General features: G+C 48.1%; 1 protein-coding gene across 2 annotated transcripts in view; it reads right to left on the bottom strand.

Moving 5' to 3' along the window:
• TEX2 (testis expressed 2) overlaps positions 1-21,084 on the bottom strand; it is a 1,181,730-nt gene that overhangs the window by 321,377 nt on the left and 839,269 nt on the right. For both annotated transcript variants that reach the window (XM_069654999.1, XM_069655000.1), the window contains exon 8: positions 11,013-11,145. In XM_069654999.1, the coding sequence (XP_069511100.1) occupies positions 11,013-11,145 (133 nt within the window). The remainder of the gene's footprint in view (positions 1-11,012; positions 11,146-21,084) is intronic.

Raw genomic sequence — 21,084 nt, 5'->3', positions numbered from 1 at the left:
TCGAGTACCTTGTTTTCCACCTCTGGCACTCCTACGGCGGCCCCTTTGACTGGCAGCTCCTCTTGCTTTACCAAAGGATGAGTAATAACGAAAGGAACCTCCCCTCCATTGCTGTCCCCTAGGACGAAAAGGCAGAGGTTGGCGAACTGCAGCGCCCAACGACTTCGCTGCAGCTTTGGAGGACTGCAACCTCTCAAGGCTCTCGTCAGCCTTGCTGCCAAAAAGATGTTCCCTGTCAAAGGGCATGTTGAGGAGCCGGGCCTGCACATTAGGAGTGAATATAACACAAAATGTTACCCTTATGTGTTGCTCATGCGCCCAAGTTGTTTTTACTCCATACAGATGGAGAAGGAAATAAGGTACCACACAAAATTTGTGTTTTGATTCACCAATATTTATATAGAAAACTGTTGCCCTTTAGTGATGACACGTGTTTCAACGTAACCAACGTCTTTCTCAAATCAGGGCCAATGTAACCGTCCTCTTTAACACGTGTCATCACTAAAGGGCAACAGTTTTCTATATAAATATTGGTGAATCAAAACACAAATTTTGTGTGGTACCTTATTTCCTTCTCCATCTGTATGGAGTAAAAACAACTTGGGCGCATGAGCAACACATAAGGGTAACATTTTGTGTTATGGTCTTTTCCTAGTGGAGTAGAGGAATCATAGGACTCCACGGTTACCCTAATTACACATGCGACCTTAACTGTATGAACACAAAAGATAAAAAGGGCGCAGAGTTCTTCGACATCAGTACCAAAAAACAGATTCCTCACTTTTTTGTCATTAGGAGTGAACCCTGACTTCCGCAACCACGCAAACCTGCGTATCACGGTGCTCGCTGCCATGGACCGGCTGACGCAATCTGCCATGTCCAAACCGACTGAACGGCCTCACACATGGCATCCTTGCCATCCTGAACCATGGCAAAGAAACCATCCCATTCGTCCCCTTCGGGAATATGTTCAGCCGCTAAGGAAACACAGTTCCACAGAGTGTGCGTGAAACGTGACAAGGCACATACGGAGTTGTCCGCCTGAAGCGCCATACACCCTGAAGAAAACACTTTCTTCACCCAGCCGTCAAAACTCTTGTCGTCCCTATCAGGAGGGATGGTAGGATACGACGCCTGCTTTGCCGGGGCCATAGCCGCCTGCACCAAACTCTCCGGAGTGGGGTGCTTGGTCAAGTAGCAGGGGTCGCTACTGGCTGGGCGGTATTTTCGCGGCAAAGACTCTCCGGAGCAGTCCAAGCCGCTGCCAACCTCCTCTGTAGAGCCATATGGAATGGTAGTACCGGGTCAGTTGGTGGACCTTGGTCGAGGATATCCATAAGGTCATCCTGAAGAAAATCCCCTGGGGGAGCAGACCCTCCCAAGTACTCGGTGACCCTAGACATAAGGCACTGGTACGAGAAGTCGGCATGAGTGCCAGGCTCAGGCCTACAAACCTCCACCTCCGGAGAGGTGTCCAGCCCACTGGCATCGTGCAGGGACTGCCGCAGTTCCTCAATCTGGCTATGGCCCAACAGAATCTCGTCTGGCACCGTATCAGGAACCATGCCATCATCAGAGCCCTCATCCACCTCTAAAATAAACTCAAGATGGCGGCAAGAAGGCACAGAATGTGGAACAAAGCCTTGCTTGACCTTGGCCAGAGCCTTTTTAGGGGATTCCACCGAGCCCCAGGGCACCCCCGTCGAAACAGCCTCGAAAGGCGTCGAGTGAATCGGCGTCGACGCCGAACGTGGTGCCGACAGCATCGATGGCGTCGACAGAGGTCTCGAGGCCGGAGCCCCGTGTGTGTCCCTCGACAGCCTGGGTGCCGATGGCGTCGACGACTTCTTCGGAGGCGGGGCCTCGAAATAGTCCATCGACGACCTCGGCGCCACCAGCGTCGACGTCTTCCTCAAAGACACCACAGGTGCACACCGTCTCGAGCGCGTCGAGGACCGGGACCTGGACCGGGCATGACGAGAACGATTCCCCTTGTCCAAGCGGGACCTTTCCGCGAATCGTGCCGACCATCCGAGCCCGAAGGCGTGCGAGCGGTGTCTCTCGACCGATCACGACCGATCCCACTCGGAGGCGCGGATGGACCAGTGCCCTGCGATTCGGGAATCGCTAACATTTTCTTCCCAAAGGAAGCCCATTCCTCTGGCGTCGCATGCTTGGTGGGATAAGCGACCCGCCGACGGGCGGAGTCCTCGGATGAGGACGGGGAAGGCGACCGATGATGGCGCTTCCGTGAGTGCCTCGAAGAGGCAGAGGAGTGGCGGGACCGACTCCGGGACCTACTGGACTTCCGACGACGATGCGGAGAGTCGCCCCTCGAATCGTCCGTCGAAAGCCCCGCAGACCTCGACTTCCGTGGCTTGGACACCTTACCTACCGACAACTTCTTCTTGCGCTCCCGCAAGGCTATAGACGCGAGCGACTGGCAGTCGACACAGTCATCCATGTCATGGGCCTTCCCGAGGCACCAGAGGCAGGCGTCGTGCGAGTCCGTCACCGACATCTTGGACCCACAGTCCCCGCACTTCTTGAAGCCCGGACGCAGGGTGGAAAACGAGGTAGACATCTTCACACAGAAATTCTTCACAATACGAACAGGGTCGAAGAACCGAGAAAGAACAGAAATTCCAAAGAGTCGAGGCGCGTCGAGATCTCCGAAGCGAACACGTTCGCGGAAAAAACGGAACTGAGGCTACGGGCGTTGTGTGTCCTACTTATAACATCCAGTGACGTAGGCCGTCGGAGGAGGTCCTCGAGGGCGGCGTATGGACATCATCGACGCAGGACGCAGAAGATTTTCTGAAGCAGCACAGCTGTGGTGATTACATGTCATAGATATGGAATACGTCGGAGGACCCAATCCCCTCGAAATAGTGGTTATCCATATGAATCCATTGGAGGTGCTTGTGGTCGTGCAAGTGTGGGATGAGGATACGCAATTGGGAGGCTTTATAGTATGCTCGTAGGTCGGGAAGACCCACTCCTCCTTTATCCTTGGGGAGTGTTAGGGTGTTGTACTCGATCCTCACCCTCTTCCCCTGCCAGAGAAACCAAGTTTTTTAGCGTCCTGAAAGAACCCATTTGGTAGCTCTACAGGCAACATCTGGAAGTGGTACAGGAATCGGGGGAGGCATACAATTTTAATGGCATTAACCTGTCCCAACCACTAGATTGTGAGCTTGTTCCATCTTTTGAGGTCTGCTGCGAAGCTCTGGAGGAGGGGAGGGAAGTTAGCCTCATATAGTTCTGTTAGAGTTTTGGTGATCTGTATGCCCAAGTACCTTAGTGTGGAGTGCTCAAGTTTAAGACCTAATCGTTGAAATTTAGTTTAATTTTCCTCTTTCGTTCCTTGTAGAGGAAACAGTATCGATTTAGCCTTGTTCACTTTGAACCCAGAGAGTTGCCCATATTCCTCTAGTAAGTGGAGAGCATGGGAGACAGATATCGTGGGGTTAGTAATGTGTAAGAGTATATCATCCGCATAGAGCGCGATCTTGTATTCTGTTGCTCCCAGTCGCATCCCTTCTATCCTAGGGTCCGTTCGCATGTTTTGGGCTAAGGGTTCTAGGGAGGGCACAAAGAGAATTGCAGAGAGGGGGCATCCCTGTCTAGTTCCGTGTCCCCTTTCGAACCATCTGGAGTATTCTCCTATGACGAATACTGATGCTTTCGGGGATGTATATACCGCCTGTATTCCCTTTCTGAATCTCAGCCCTATTCCCACCTTGCGCAGGACCACCTGCAGGAATTCCCACTCTACTCTGTCGAAAGCCTTCTCTGCGTCTATCGAGAAAAGGGCGGGGTCACCCTGTAGTGCTTTTGATGCGTGGACAAGATGGAGTGTTTTGCGCATGGTGTCAGCCCCTTGCCTACCTAGTATAAATCCGACTTGATCATTGTGTATGAGGTGAGGCATCAGTATTTCCAGTCGGGCGGCTAGCACTCTGGTATAAATTTTGGCTTCGAGGTTGAGTAGGGAGATGGGGCGGTATGATCCAAAATATTTGGGGGTTCTCCCTTCCTTAGGAATTACTGTTATTAGAGCCTTCGTGAAGGAGTCGGGGGCTTCTCCTGTTTCTATTATCTCATTGAAGAGTTCCGTCAGGAATGGTATTAGCTGTGCGCTGAAGGTTTTGTAAAACCCAGCAGTATAGCCATCTTCCCCGGGAGATTTACCCATAGTTAGTCTTTTAATTGCATCTCGGACCTCAAATTCGGATATTGGGGATTCCAGAAGTGCAGATTCAGTATACGCCATTTTGGGCATATCTATTGAGGACAGATAGTGGTCTGTGTTTGGCAGCCCAGGACTCGCCTCCGAGGTGTATAATGTTTCGAAAAAGTTGGCAAAACTCTCTGGGACAGTGTGGGAGGTAAGAGCTGTTGAGGGGTTTTCTGCAATAATCTCCTTCACTTTCCGCTCTGCTCTTTGCTCTCTAAATCTGGCTGCTAATAGTGCATCAGCTTTGTCCCCCTTTTCGTAAAATTTCTGTTTGAGGAATTGGAGTTTACGCACAATTTGCTCATGCTCCAATAGTCTTAGTTCCTCCCTTTTGCACTGTGATGTCTGTATGTTGTCTTGGGCTTGATCTGGGTTTTCCCTCATATTGCTTTCCAATTGTCGAATTTCCGATCTAAGTCTGTGTTCTATAATCTTTCGCTCTCTCTTCTTGGTGGATCCCTCACGTATTACGATGCCCCTCCAGGTAGCCTTACCCGCTTCCCATATTGTTTGCTTGGAGACCTCCCCTCTATCGTTCAATTTGAAGTATTCATTAATTTCAGTTTCCATTTCAGTTTTAAAGACTACATCTTTCCATAGGGTCTTGTTGCACCGCCACTTCCCTCCCTGGACAGGTAAATTTACCCATTCTATGTCTACCAGGACCATTTCGTGGTCTGACCATGTTATCGGAATTATTTCCGATTGTGTTGCGGGGTCGAGGAGGTCTGGAATAGAATGTGTAGCCTCTGGGTGGTTGATCCTCCATACATCTTTTAAATTGTACATCTATGTTACGTCAAATAGCTCAGTGCGATCTCCCCTTGCTTGGTTTCTCGTTTCGGGGTTGCCAGGTTCCCAGTCTTTGGTCGGGTCTGCCCATTGGTTAAAGTCTCCTCCCAGAACGATATGGCCAGAGGCTTCCATCATTATTTTGGGTATTGTCTTCTCTAAGAACTTGGCCTGTCCTATGTCAGAGGAATATATTACTGCAATCGTTATTTTTACCTTTGCAATGTTCCCAGCTATCAGGAGGGCACGCCCACTTATATCGGACCAAGTCTTGTCTACCTCTAAATCGATCCCCTTCCTGATCAGCATGCCAACCCCTCCTTTCCTGAGTGGCCCGGAGCCCCAGAATTCCATTCCTCCTCGCTTCCCAATTATACATCGTTCCTCCCCCTTGGCGAACTTTGTCTCTTGTAGAAGAAGAATGTCAACTTGGGATCTGCGAAACTCTCTAGCCACTAGTGATCTCTTAGTCGGTGAGTTTAGTCCTTTCACGTTAAGTGTTCCTATCCTGAGGGACTCCTTGTCCTTCTGCTCTTCAATAGGTGCCATTGTTAGGTCTTATTAGTTGCGAGTTTGTGACCCGCGTCAAACAAGTAAAATGTACATGAAAACCCACTTTGTCCTGAATGTTCTAATATGTCGACAATGTTGCTACAACTTTTGCCCACTTCATGTCTGCCCAACCCGCCCCTCCCCCACCCCTCCCAGATTGGTGGCGTCCGATCGAATCCAGGTTTGGATACCGGTCCTGCATCGAACCACCATTGGGGACCGTTATTTCACGTCCCTTTACCTACTATAACATCTTAGTCTTAATCGAGCCCCATTTCAACCCCCCCTTTCGTGCGTGTGCTCCAAAACTCTTTTAACCCAGTGCTTCCTTTAGTCATTCGGGTCATTAACATGTGTGCTGGAATAAATGTCATCTTACCACCAATTCGGATCAGGAATCCCCTCCCCCCGGTGGGGGTGTTACCTCTCCGGAATTTCCTCGAGCCTTTAACTCGTTTCCTTCTGGGGCCCTGTATGCGCCATCTTCAATCTTCTGTTGTGGATTTTCCTGGTCTTGTTCCTCTGTGCAGGGTCCGAGGAGGTCGGAGATACAAGCCTTGATTTCTCTTTCGGAGCTTAGTTTGATTTTGTCGCCGTTGTATTCGAAGGATAGGGAGAACGGGTATCCCCATCTATATCTCATATTCTTTTCCTTTAGGTGTTCGGTGAGGGGTCTGCACATCCGTCGAAGTGCTAACGTTAGAGATGATAGGTCTTGGTATATCGAGATCTGGGCTCCTCCTAGAGTGATTGAATCGGTGGCCCTTGCTTTCTCAAGGATCCTAGTTTTGTCCTGGAAGCGGTGGAATCGGGCAAGGACAGATCTTGGTCCACTTGGCGGGCCTCCAGCTCTATGTATCCTCTCCATCTTGGGTTCGTCGATCGCCTCATCAGCGACTAGGAGTTTAATGATATCGTGTAGGGTATTCCTCAGATCATTCTCCCGTCTCCCCTTCTCGTTCCGGGATGCCGAAAATTCTCAGGTTGTTCCGTCTTTCCCGATTTTCCAAGTCATCAAGTTTGAGTTTAAAGTCCTCTTCACGTTGTTCCAACAGTGTCATCCGTTGATCCAGCTGTGTTTCTAGGGTGTCTATGGATGCTTGATTGTTTTCGACCCCTTTGAGCCTTTCCTCCATTGCATCTAAGCGTTGCGTGATCTTGTCTATTTTGGAGCCAATGCTGGCACCCATATTTTTTTATTTAGCCCAGTAAGGCAGCAATGTCCCCTTTGGTAGCTGCTGATTCACTCCCCGGAGCGTCTTTATTCGCCACGTTATACTCCCGCTTCTCTCAGCTGGAGTCGAGACGTAGGAGAATGGGGCAACCTTCTCTCTTATGTTCATGGGCTTCACAAGGTTTCGGTGGTGTCACTGGTGGCTTCCAACAAGGGGACGTGGTCCAGGGTAGAGGAGGCACACGCCCCTGATTCGGGGGCCCAACCCTCCACCCTACTCTGACAATGGTCGTGGTTCTCCTACTGCACGTTAGTGGGGGTATTCCTGGTGCATCGGCAGGGCATGGATGGTAAGCGGATGCAGGTGGATCACTTGGAGTTCCTTTAATCGGGTGTCAGGCCCGCAGTCGCCCTCAAGGTCTTTGCCCTATTTGAGGAGTTCAGGAGTCAGAGTTTGCAGTCAATGACCGCTTGTTCCTCACCAGATAGGCTTTTGTATGTAGGCTGTAACCCATGGCAATTAAAAGTTGTCGTGAGGGTACACACCTCTTATCCAATGTTGTAAATCTCTAACTTCTTCCTCTGTTCGGATGCGTGAGTCTTGGAGGGGTGCTGCTGAGGACGTTTCTGGCAGCAGCTAATATGCCCCTTGTGGATGGCTTGGGCGTTTTAAGTAGGATGGCTGATTTCCTGGTGTGGGTGCACGGGACTACTGGGGTTGGGGAGTGATCGGATGTGGACTATAAGGTGCTCCCCTACACTTCCAAGGCGTGTGCCCTCCTCCGATCCAGGGGCAGAGGGTGCGGGCCTGCAGGGATCAATGGAGGCAAAGTGACCCTCGGCACCCGCGAGCCTTAGCAGGGACCGGGGGGAGAGGGAGTCCCAGACTCGCGGCCGCATGGTTCGCAGAACAGAAATTCAAAGTTCAGGTGGGGGGATGCAGGGTGAGTCCACGCCCTGTGCGGCCCCTGCGCCGGCAAGGGCGCCCGCACCACGGTCCCCGGCGGGGGAGGGGGGGAGGAAGCCCTGCAGAGTTGCTGCGTCTCCTGCGGAATGGAGCGCTGGAAGCTCTGAGGTGCGGCGTGTTCGCGTACTACGCGATGGTCGCCGGATGAGAGGGGGGGGGGCGGCTTCCTACCTTATCTGAATGGAGGATATTGTTCAGGCTCCGGTCCAGTGCCTCTCCTTCCGAGCACCGCAGTCGCAACACAGATTGTTGTGTTCTCCCCGTCAGGGGGAGTAGAAACGCCCGAACAGGAAATAGAGTGTGTCCGGGCTTCACTCGCTCCGCAGGCCCAGGGATCTGCCTGTAGCTGCTGCGCAGGCCTCTAGAGAAGGGTCGCAGAGCTGGAGCCCGTGGAGTCTCTTTCAGAGACAAGTTTCTCGGGCTTGGAGGGTCCGTTTTCCTTCAGGTTTTCTGTCAGCTTGGGGGGGATCCTCAGCCAGCAGCACGTCGATTTTGAATCTCGGGGGGGGGGTTGTGAGGATGGGGGCTCAATCCATCTCAGGGACCCAAAGTCACGGAGCTCATGCAAAGTCAATCCTCATCCGCGTGCCCCCTGGTGGCCAGTCGTCAATGTTGAATATTTTATGTATGTTTTTACTTCGAATCAATTTTAGGATGAATTTTAGATATATGCTAGATGCTAATATTGTAGAATTGTGCCTCTGAAAGTGGTGTGTTTGCAATATTTGTATACATTAATTTTCACAATATATGTGTGTTTTCTTTGACAAAATAAAACGAAATATGGTTAAAAGAAATTCAATGACTCAGGACCTATTTGGTACATGGCCCCAGTCAGGCATTTGATGGACTGAAGAGGAAAGGTGAGGAAGACTGTGTGGTTCTTTAGTTTTTGATTGTCCATAGGCAGACCGAGGGCTGAACCTAACGGTCTATAAATTAGCCCGATCCAGTCTCTTTATTGTTTGATGGGATGTTGCCTTTATGCACCTGCCAACCGTACTTGACAGTGTGGGTAAGTGAGCATTTACAGATGAACCGTGAAGATCTGGAGTGCCTCCAGAACATCTTTCTGTCTTAATAACTATACACCAGTGTACATCCACCATAAATAGATATGGCTGAATGAAGGATTACATTGTGTATTTTAGCACTATAGATGTGCAATCTTTGCACCAACTCACCATCTCCTACATTTGGAACAACTTAATTGTAATATCCCAATATGAGTCAAGAACATTTGACATAACATTTTCCACTGACAATATAGTTCTCATAAACATTACACATAAGTAGGGCTGTTGAAATGTGCAACCTCCCGACTCCCTCAATATAGTCATCACACCAAAATGTTGCACATTTATTTTGGGATACAATTCAGCACTCCTTCCATTGCATGATGTTTTTTCCCCCAATAAAGTTAATTGCAGCAAACAGTTTATATTAGCCATTCTCTAAACATTGCAATTTCATTTTACAGTTCATCTATTTACAACATGCATAAATTAAAAATATACTAAAGATCAATTCCAGCCCACAAGGGAAGATCAATTTAAGTAATCTTCTTCGGGGCAGTACGTGGCAGAAGAGTGAACCAGATCTGCCAGAACAAACAGCAGCGGGTTGACCTGTGAAACAGAGTATATAAAAAGGCCATGGGAAGGGAGACATTCCCCCTGGTTTTGTGAACTGTGACGTAAGCATGAGAAAGGCCATGGGAAGGGAGATATTCCCCCTGGTGTTGTGAACTTTGGCGTAAGCCTGAGAAAGGCCAGGGGAAGGGAGACACTCCCCCTGGTGTTGTGAACTGTGAAGGAAGCTTGAGAAAGGCCACAGGAAGGGAGACACCTCCTCCCTTATGTTGTGAACTGTAAAATATATTGTGAATTGAGAAAACAAAGTTAAGAGGAGACGGGAGAAGGGAGTCATTCTCTTGGTAGTTGAGCTCATAAGGAGGATCAAACCAGTGATCTAGGGGAAAGGAGTCATTCCCCTGGAGTAAAGAAATAGTGAACCTTTTGACGCAGAGTGTTAAAGGATCAGCAATCCTTTTGTTTGTGACGTATCAAAACCAGAGGGAGGGAGCAATTCCACCTGGTGAGGAACTTGCAACCCGAACTTTGCCATCCAGTCCAGGAGGAGGGAGTCATTCTCCTGGACCAAGAACAGTGGCACAACCTTTAAGATCAGCTATAAGTGTAAGGGACAGAGATAGGGACATTTTGGCACAGAACAGTGTACTCTTTAAGGAACTAAGGCATCCTGACAAACCCATTAGCACTTTAGTTGGGGCAGGGAAACCACTCACAGATATAGGGACAGATAGGTTTTCTCTTTATTTTCATACTGAATAAAAGTCTATAGCAATCACTGTGTGTCAGTCTCCTACTTCTGCACCCTTACAATAGACAAAAAACATAAAAGACTGTCATATTTAGAAAAAAGTTCCCTAAAGCAGGTCAAAAAAATGCGGAGGACATAATGTTAAGAAAATAATTTGCCAGTTTTCTCGTTTAAAAAAACATCAACCACATTGCATGACTTTTGTTTCCCATTTGAAAGTTAGGGATGGCGGGTTGTGCCTGAAATGTGGGTACCCTATATGTTTAGAACACTGGACAAAGTCCACCTCTTACCCACACAGACTCCCACTTCTTTTATAATGCCAGCAAGAAGACAGACCCTTCCATCTCATGTTGAAGTAACAAGTTGGATCTATGAAAAAATTCGCAAAGCAGCTGTTAAGGCAGAAATTTGAATGGTTAAACGTGTGCTTTTTAAACTGCACAGGCAGTGCCAAACCTTGGCTTAAGCATGTTACTTTCAAATACATGGCAACAGGTAAAGGGCTCTGCCACTTGCTGGCATCACACAGAGGGTATGTTTATAAAACTGTCCAGAAACAAGGTATATGGTCAGGGCAACGTTCTTGTTTGTTTTGTGATGGTAAGGTCATGGATATTCATGCTGCTGCCTTAGTGATGCAGCACAGAGAACGCCCCTCTAGGGAGCCATGACGAAGGGGCCATAAGTAGAGTGCCGTAAAGCCAGCGCATACAGCGGAGGAGGTAGGAGGTGTCATGGAGGTCCCACCTTTTCAAAGATGATTGGGAAAATTAAGACAAGGAAGAAAATGTTTATACCTTTCCATGAACAGGGAAGCACTAACAACCAGAAAGTAAAGAGTATGGAACATCAATAAGATGACTGTTGCATAAAAATCAGCATTCAAAATTGCAGATATGTTTCACTTTTGGGACAGATTTGTCCACCAGAAAATTGCTCACCCATCTCTGCCAATTTCTCCAACTTTCACAGCTTCCCCAAGAGGCTCTTTGCCCAATTTGGTCAAATTCATTTTGGTCTCCAAAGTCATCAGGAAGGATCCATTATAAGAAATGTCCAGATCGACCCAAAGCCCTACAGCAATAGTAAGGTATAAATATAATTGGACAATGGAAAGACATACTCTTTAAAGGAACAGTCACATCATTGTATTTTGAAAATCAAGTGCATGTAAGATGAATCAGATAATATAAAAGCTATTAAAGCAAAACAATTTCTGTTGGAGTTACCAGTCGTATATTAAATGGTGCTGCCATGACCTTCCAGAGAGAGACACACCCAACCCAGGCAGGGAACTACCATCATATGCCAGTACAGCCTAGTATTCCAGCAAAAGCAGTACATGGTTGGTTATTGCCACATTTATAGCCATATGCCTGGCAGCCAGCACAAGGCATATATTAGTTTTAAAATAATTGATTAGCACTGTTCTTGATTAGCAAACAAACCCATTTGATTAGCAATGTTAGACTAATATTTAAAAGTTGTTTGTACCCATTGCATAAAACAAGCAACAATGCAGCATTGTTGTGCACCACTGAAGTAAGACTATAGTGAAAAAGATTCAGGCCTTGCAAATTCTTTAGAATTTTGCTAGACCTGCGTGTCTAGTAACTTAGTTTACCTACTCGATCTAATAGAAATGCACACAAACCTGTGGCAACAGATGACAAAAATTGTAAATGCGATTTCTGTAAATGGTGCAAGTCACCAAAAATCCACTTTGTTTGGCTCGCTCCTGCCACCCAGAGGCCAGCCATGCAATGTGAAACATTAATTTGACATTTACTAACAGAGTAAATATTTTTGTAAAGTTTTGAAAAACCCCTGCAAATGGGTCTCGCACTTCATAAAATCCACTCAACTATGCGATGGAATGAATGGACACAAATAGATATGATAAAAAGGCTCTGAAAGCAGTTTGGCCACCTTTCATTTGGGTAATCATAAAGCAAAGTGGGCTCTAGAGGCTAAATACGGTGGATGGTATTGCAGCAGATCTATAGATGTACAGACTGGATGGAACTATTGATCACTACTTTGCGTACATATCTAGTTAGTTTTGTGTATTCATCATGTAAGAGGAAGGAAAGTAAGAGGCTAAGCAGAGTGGATGGCGTAGCAGGCAGAGAACTGGACAAACTAGGTGGAAAATAGTAGTTTGTGGCTATCTCACTTTCAGGGTAGCTGGTATAAAGCAACAGGGTGATAAGATAGAATGTACAAGAGTATGGGTTCAGCTCATGGGTTAAGCAACAGTTGCAGATGTATGCTACCAAAAGGTCACAGATCTAGGATTGCCATCAAAAGTATTTGGCTGTGTATTCATGTACATTTTCAAAAGTGTTAACTCGTCTATATGATGCATCTTTCCCAATAAAATGAAATCTAGTTCACACTGAGATTTAGATATACTAACCTAAACTTTACTGTAAAGCATGGAGACACTGCAATGTTTTACAGTAGCAATACTGCAATTACACATTATGTAAGGAATGGAATTGCATGGCTGTCTTTTAAAAAATATAAAGTTAACACATACTGGTCTTTGCCAGACAGGATATCGTTGGCGTAATGAAAGTGTCAGAGAGGAAATGTCACGATGCCCGCTCCCGGGGAGCCGGCTCAGGCCCTGCGTCCCCGAAAGCGGACATAAAGTCCCTGGGGAAGGTCCCAGCAACCCCTTATAGGGGCCCTTTGGACAGCGTCCTGGCGCCTATGGCGCCAGGCTCATAGAAAATGTCAGTCCTGGCGCCATAGGCGCCAGGCTCATTATGAAAGTGTTTGGGTGCACTTACCTGATGCAGACCATGCTGCAGAACCCCGGCCTCCTTGAGGCCTGAAAGGAACTACTTTACCTGTGGGACTCATTTAGCACCCGGGCGTGGTCGGGGAGGGATACATACCTGATTGGAGGAAGGACACATTCTAGGAACTTCTTCCAAGGCTATTTAAACCACACCCGATCAGCCACACGTGCTTCGCGTTGTTCTGCATCTAGCAGCTGGACGCTCACCGTGTCTGCTCCTGCATCTTGACTTCTGCCACACCTGCCAGCATCCTGAATCACCTGCAAAGGAAGGGAACAAGAGAACAGAAGAAGGAAAAGGCCTCACCTGCTAAATCTGCATCCCAGAGACATTTCGCCGACAATCCTGGAAAGGAAGACATTTATTTTTAAAAGCACATCGCATCGATCGCTGCAGCGCCGCATTCTACTCACCTTTACAGGGCGCCTCCATGTTCAGCAGCGACCATCCGGATTCGCAGTAGCGCCCCCGCGCCTAGGGAGAAAAAGACAAGAACAAAGGTGAGAGAAAGAAGGGAAAAGGGAAGCTAAAACTCCATGTCAAGACTTACCTGTTGGGTCATTCCCTTTTCATTTCGGGTCCGCGCCGCATCCAGGCATTTTTGGACCCCGGCCCCTAAGGGGAAAAAGACATCAGCGTTAATGAGTGAATGAAAAGACATTACCAAAACACTCATTAAAGACTTACCTGATTTCCACAAGGATTTCACCGCTCACCTCGGGTCGGTGCCTGTTCCCCGGCATTCCGTACCCCGGCCCCTATGGGGAAAAAGAAACTAGCATTAGAACATTAATGCATGGACACAAGGGGAACCACTTATAGAAAAACTTACCTGGAAGCCAAGCAAGTTTGGTTCTCACCCATCCGAAAATCCAGTGACGTAACTGGATACCAACGCGCCCCTGCATCAGAAGCAGGATGGAGAGCTCGTCCTTCCAGACCCTAAGGTGAGACGCTACGGGGAAGCACAGAATGGTTTTGAGGAGGGTGAGAGGGGTAAGTGGGAGGCCGATTGCATTACCCCGCAGACAGTTAACCCCCTATTCTCACCTACAGAAGGATACTTCTGCGAGTCAGACAAGTCAGATCTGGGGCCCGGTCCAGTCCGTCTTCCGAACCCTGCGCATCACCTTAAACAAGGTCACAGCAGCGCCAACCAGGCCAGCGCCCCCGTGGGAGTCAGGTGAGCGTTACAGGAAAGGTATGACAAAGCCAATCAGGAGAACTGGAGGGAGAGAGCTAACAATTGCCTGTAGGTCACGCTTAGACAGTAGGAGGACTCTTTTGAAAACATACAGATACTGTCACGTGAGTTATTGACAATGGCAAAACACCAGGTGGAAGGGTTACTGTACGCTCCAAATACAATGTGTTCAGAGCACAAACATCTTCCCAAAAGAGAAAAAACCCAGCTAACATCACCACCACGGAAACAGAATGGGATTACCTTCTAAATAGAAAGGGGACCTTTTCTATATCCTTGCAAAGCTAGCGCAGGCAGAAGAGAAAACTTTTGAGACAAAGATGGATATGCTCTTTCTGATCTGGCACATCAGAAACCTCCGTTTCTGGAGTCGCACACCTTCCCGAACTGTCCCAGTCTAGGATGGCTCCAGGATTTCAGGACAAGGAAGTGTCATGGGTATCAGGCCGGTAGTTGGGGCAAGCTGGGTGGAGGCTTGGCAGGCCTGGCATAGGCACACAAAGAACCCATAACAAATCCCTCCTTTCATTCCTTCCTAGTGTTTGTAGTAACTTCATGGTTACCACTTCCGGTTCTTCCAGTGCTTCGTGTTGCTTACTGTGATCTGTATCAGCAACACACTTCCCGTGCTCTGAATCAGCCAGCATCTGCTTACTTGCTCCGGATCATCCTGTTTCTGCTTACCTGCTCCGTATCATCCGCTTCTGCTTACCTGCTCCGGATCATCCTACTTCTGCTTACCTGCTCCGGATCATTCTGCTTCAGCTTACCTGGTTCTTACTCCACGCCGCAGCTATCTCCAATCAAGAGGGGACTTCTACACCAGCACCTGTAAGAACAAAGAAGAACTGCGTTAACACGCTCACATCAGTAACGCTGCGCATACTCACCGATTCTTCCTGCGACGCTGGAATTCAGGTTAGTTGTACGAGCGCACAATCCCCTGTAAAAGAAAGAAGAGACATTATTCATTGCGCTCGCCCCAATAACGCAGACACTTATTTCAATGCGTTCTCTCTCTCTCTACGCGGTGCATACTTAACAAAAGCCTCCGTGCAAATTTACCTAACCACCAAGTCTCCAGTAGCGCTGAACCCGGACTCGAGGCGCTAATACCACAGAATTTCTCCTGCAAGGGAAAGGGAGAGACATTATGAGGCGCGCTCGAATTGAAGGCGCTGCGCAAATCTACCAGCAGCTAGCTTCTACACGCAGCGCTACTCAGCCACAAAAATACCGGCAAACAAAGACAATACAGACAATTTTGGACACTCAACATTCTCCGCGCAACGTTCACTTGTGGGAAGGACTTACTAGCCAGGGAAGAAACTGGCTCCTTGAACTCTCGGCCTCGCTGTGAAGGCATAAAACAGAGTTTGGCATCTGAACTCAGCCTACAGACATTGGCACCAATCACATGAGTGAATCGCATCCCTGCGAATGCAGGATGGAGTGCACACCTGTTAGGCAGAAACCTGTGCAGTTCCCTTAGGGACCACTGCAAAAGATTTAAGACTACAGGTGTTGGCACTAAACCCACTTGGTAGCAGTCTGCACCACCCAGATTTACTTGGTAGCTGTGGCTGAGCAGTCAGACTTCCCTCAAGAAGAGTTAGGCAGTATGCAAAGTATACACCAGGGGTCCCCAACCTTTTGTAAGCAATGAGCAACATTTGAGTGTCAGATGAAATGGTGAGCAACTTCAGTACTTTGATGTCATTTATCAGCATTGAGTCTGTGATAAAATGATTGGAACAAATCATAACTGTACTAAGCTCAATACTGCTAATAGCACTGTAATTATCAGTAACTGACAGTAATCTCATCCAGGTGTAAGCCTCGTCCAGGCAATTCATAATGGCCTTAAAGGATAGTTCCGGGACTTTTTTTTTATTGTCCCTACGGTTCGGCCATGTGTTTTTAAGTATAAATCGGTAGATCGTAGAAAACTTTCCTATGAACCTTACCCGACTTTTCGTCCATTAACGCACTCGAAATCAGCCGCCATTTTCTGATAATCCTATCATTTCCCCCCATCGCCCTGGCTCACCTGCTTTTGCGGCACTAAATCAAATCCCCCGCCCCTGAGCCTGACATCAGCAGACGCGTACCGCCCATTTCCCAACGCCAAAGCACGTTTCGTGTCAACAATCGCTGCGCCTCAGCTAATGAAGTGTCGCCATGGAAATGGCAGGACGCCTCTTTCCTCTATAAGTATAAACACACCGTTTCACAACACACAGCAGCAGTTTTTCGATTCCATTACTCTCTCTGTGTTACTTTGAGTATTCTGTGACTAGTTTCTGTGCTCTGGTCAGCTACCTTCGCCGCTTCTAGGCCTTGTGAACACCTGTACCATCTCTGTAAATTATTTTACTTTCTTTACCACACAATGGCTACAATAATGCCGTATATGTACGAGCCCGAGTACACCGAGGAAGAACTACTGGAAAGGCAAGCACGCGAAAACGATGGGGATTCGGACAGCAGTTGGGAGGACCAGTCAACGGATGAAGAGCCTAGACCATGTCGCATGGACGGCGTCTCCACCAGGTGCACGTGCAATCGGTGCGAGCTAATGCCAACTGAGGAGGAGAACTGCTGCTGCTGTGAAAATTCCGGGTGCTTGGCCTACATTTCGGAAGGCGAGCCAAGTCCGCAATGCATCACCGAGCTGCCAGAGTTCAGGGAAGCCTGCCTCTCACGGACCGTGTTGAGGATGATGATGGTGCTTATGCACGAACTTCGCGGCACTGTTCGTCCGCGTAATCCGAGTAACGAGTAAGTATACTCTGGTTGTGATGTCAGTGATGCCACTACTATGTCATGGCCGTCTCCCACATATAAAATTACATCTACATATCATTCGAATGCATGTAAATTGGTTCCATATTGTGCATTTTCTAGATAGAATTTTTTTCAAAGCAGAATGACATTTTTTACCTGAATTGACAGTGATAAGAAACTTTTGTCATTTTAATACAGTTTGCATCTTTCATTTTCACAGGTGGTACAGGCTGGTGGCCTATCGTTGCTTCACTTGGTGGCTTCACGGGAGGCTCGGACACTGCGTTCGGAGAGTAATACCTGCCTGTGCGGTACTTGCCATTAGACAACATTTCCCCAGCGACAGTGGACAATACCGCGGATTTCCCCTGGATGTGCTGCAACCGGAACTTTACAATGTGTAATGTTTATTATTTATGTTCAATTGAAATTAAGATCTAAAATAAAACCCAACATATATTTTAACAATGGTTGTTTTGATTTTTTAAATGAATCTAGTGCGTCTCCATTGAATAGTCTTCCTGTGCCTTGTCTTGTCACACCACATGTCTCCGGCCAGCATCCTCCCTCACGCTGGCCGCCCACCTTCAATCCACATAACCGTTGAACCCATATGCAGCAGACATACATATGTTATTTTGCGGGTTGGCATCAAGCCTCCCGGCCTTGCCTCCTCCCCCAAAAATACTTACCACACCACTTTGTTCAAGCGTTGGCAATAAAAGGAAGGCCGTTGGATTTTATTTATACAAAACATGGTTATAGGTAAATAATCCATATGGTTGATCATAATAAATCATCCTTTTGGGCACCGGGTACAGAGATGACCCCCTCTGGCCCGTGCCGCCTTGCCACCACAGGCCAGCCTGCTGCTGACTAACTGCCTAGGCATCCAGGGTCTCCAGGGTGAACTGCACCCATATATTCTCCTGGGAGGCTGAGGTATTTATAAACTCACCCCCCTGCCTTCCATGTACTAGATCCTGCAGCCTGCCTCTTACATGCAGTTAGATGGCCTCTCCTTGGTGAGGCCCTGCGGCAAACGAGTCTTGTCTGCACGACCACCGCCCCAATCCACCCCCCCCGCCCTATCAAAGGCAGTTCGCACCGGGGTACTTGTGCTGGCAAGTGGAGCTGTCAGGGAGCGATAAGGGCCAAGAGGTGCCAAAGACCATGTACACTTCAAAGTGGTCTATAGAACATGGGTTGTTGTTCCCATGTCTACCTCCAGACCCCGTGTCTCCTGCCAAGCATCCCCCCTCACGCTGGACGGCCCCCTGCAATCCACATAAGTGTGTCTCCATTCACAAGTCTTCCTGTGTCTTGTCTGCACGATCACCGCTCCAATCCACCCCCCCCTGCCCTATCAAAGGCAGTTCGCACCGGGGTACTTGTGCTGGCAAGTGGAGCTGTCAGGGAGCGATAAAGGCCAAGAGGTGCCAAAGACCATGTACACTTCAAAGTGATCTATAGAGCATGGGTTGTTGTTCCCATGTCTACCTCCAGACCCCGTGTCTCCTGCCAAGCATCCCCCCTCACGCTGGACGGCCCCCTGCAATCCACATAAGTGTGTCTCCATTCACGAGTCTTCCTGTGTCTTGTCTGCACGACCACCGCCCCAATCCACCCCCCCCCCCGCCCTATCAAAGGCAGTTCGCACCGGGGTACTTGTGCTGGCAAGTGGAGCTGTCAGGGAGCGATAAAGGCCAAGAGGTGCCAAAGACCATGTACACTTCAAAGTGGTCTATAGAGCATGGGTTGTTGTTCCCATGTCTACCTCCAGACCCCGTGTCTCCTGCCAAGCATCCCCCCTCACGCTGGACGGCCCCCTGCAAACCGCATAATGCCACGACATATACACATCATTCATTCACAAACACACCCCTGTTTCGAATTCTTTATAACCCACTTCATATTTCTAATGAGAACTTTTTTGCGCTTTGCTAGTCAACCCGTCAAGGTGCTGGTTATCTGCTCTTCGTCTCTGTGAACTTCCGTGACCACTTCGAGGAAACTCGTCAGTTTGCAACCTGTGAACTGCTCCCTGTTCTACGACAAGAAACTACTCTGATCCCTGCATCTAACTGTTTGTTCGTCAAGGTAAGGCCATGTACCATAATCATTTTGCGTCCAATTTCTTTTCGTTCAAGACAGTACATGCAAGGAACTAGTCACATGTTCTGAGTTTAGTCAAATTATCTTTCTATTTTTTTAAAGTTATTCAAATACTTATCCGCATGTGAATAACGTGTATAGTTCCAAGAACCAAAACGAACCTTGCATTGAACCTTTTATGTGTCATTTAATTTTAATTTTTTTTTTTTAAAACTCTTTTTATTAGTGGTCGAGAAAAACACAAAACACAGTTCGAGCTTCATCATACAGATCGCAATCATCATGGTACAGTAATGCAGAGGAACACAGTACATATAGTATATATTTTCCCATAGCGGCGAGTCTAAGTATCGCTGTCACCATCAGAAATCATATCACAAAGAAACATTCTAAGGGGTCCCCAAATATCCTTAGGTCTGCAGGCCGAAGGGCGTGTGAGAACAAACTGCTCCTCAGCCTCATTCACATAGACCAGCTCTCGGAGGAACTGCTGTACAGTGAGTGACGACGGATTTTTCCAATGTAGCAGAATACATTTTTTGGCCACTGCACATGTGACATTAAACAAGTCTTCTGGTTTTTTCGGAGCATTTTCCGATGTCCCCGAATAAATATTTCTGCGGAGACAGCGTCGGGGGGATTTGTGTAATCTCATCTAGTATATTCGCCACCTCCCTCCAGAACCCAGCCACCACCGGGCAGCTCCAGTACATGTGGAACGAGCCAGCCTAGTCTGCTTTGCACTTTGGGCATTGACTCGGAGCGTTTGAGACAAACTTGGCTATCTTGGCCGGGGTGTAGTGCAATCTATTGAGAATTTTAAATTGGATTACTCGTAGCCCAGCATTCAGGGAAACCTTTTTGGTAAGTGAACAATACCTATCCCAAGTCTTGTCATCATTAGGGATCTGGAGATCTTTTTCCCATTTATCTCTGCTAAAACCGGGCGTGGGCGAGTGTGCTTGTACCATGGCATATAGGCTGGACACACTCAAGCGGCCTCCGGAAGTGATCATCTGAACGCACGGGTGTGTAGGGGGTTCATCGGGGAAGGACGCCCAGTATTTCTGGAAGGCCGATCTCATACGATAGTATTGCAGAACCCTAAGCGGGCCCCTGCCCAAAGCCCCAGTTATCTGCTGAAGGGTCACAAACCTTGCATCGATATACAGGTCACCTAGGCACATCTCGTCATCAGGATCCCAGGCCGACCGCAGGGAGGCATCATATGTTGAGGGGATACCAGGGTATCTCCAGAGGGAGACCTCCGGATTATATAAGCACGACAGTCCCAGCTTCTTGAATATTGCCCGCCAGGCAGCGACCGTGCTAAAAGTCACATGTATCCCTGTAACGATCATCAAAAATGACAGACTGTATGTTCGTGGGTACCGTGGTGAGTTCTTCTACATCTACGTGCGGGGGGACCCCATCCCTGGAATACCAATATTTAGAGAACTGGGCCTGGGACACATGATAATAAAGCTCAAAGTCAGGGGCCGCCAGCCCACCCGCAGAGTATGGTTTAGTTATCCTTTCCCACCCTATTCTTGGAGTCTGTCCATGCCAAAGGAAGGTCGTGGCCATAGACCTAAGTTTAGTAAAAAAGAGTCTTCCCGGCCAAATCGGTATGTTCACAAACAGGTACAGTAATTTAGGGAGGATTAGGGAGGATTACCATTTTAAGGACTGCTACCCTGCCATGCAGTGACAACGGAAGGCGGTCCCACAATAACAGTTTAGTTTTCAAGGCCTGTAACGTGGCATCGTGATTGTCAGTGTATAATCTATTTTTCCCATGTGAGACAAGTATACCCAAATATCTGATGGACTCGCTGGACCATCTCAGCCCGCCCAGAGAGACAGGGCAGTCTGTTGCCGGTGTAAGAGGAAAAACCTCTGACTTATCCTTGTTTATGGTGTAGCCAGAGTATGTAGTGAATTCTTGAATCTCTGCCATTATGGGAGGTAGGTTATTTTCCGGTTCACGAATATATAAGAGTGTATCATCAGCGTATAGAGATATTAGCTGTGTGGCTCCCTTCAGGTTAATGCCCTTATTGGAGTGTCGAAGCCTTATCGCGATTGCCATTGGTT

The sequence above is a fragment of the Ambystoma mexicanum genome, chromosome 3q (assembly GCF_040938575.1).
Source record: "Ambystoma mexicanum isolate Mex_15411 chromosome 3q, UKY_AmexF1_1, whole genome shotgun sequence".
Taxonomy (NCBI): domain Eukaryota; kingdom Metazoa; phylum Chordata; class Amphibia; order Caudata; family Ambystomatidae; genus Ambystoma; species Ambystoma mexicanum.
The sequence above is the reverse complement of the archived record's forward strand: the minus strand, read 5'-3'. Positions and strand labels throughout refer to the sequence as shown.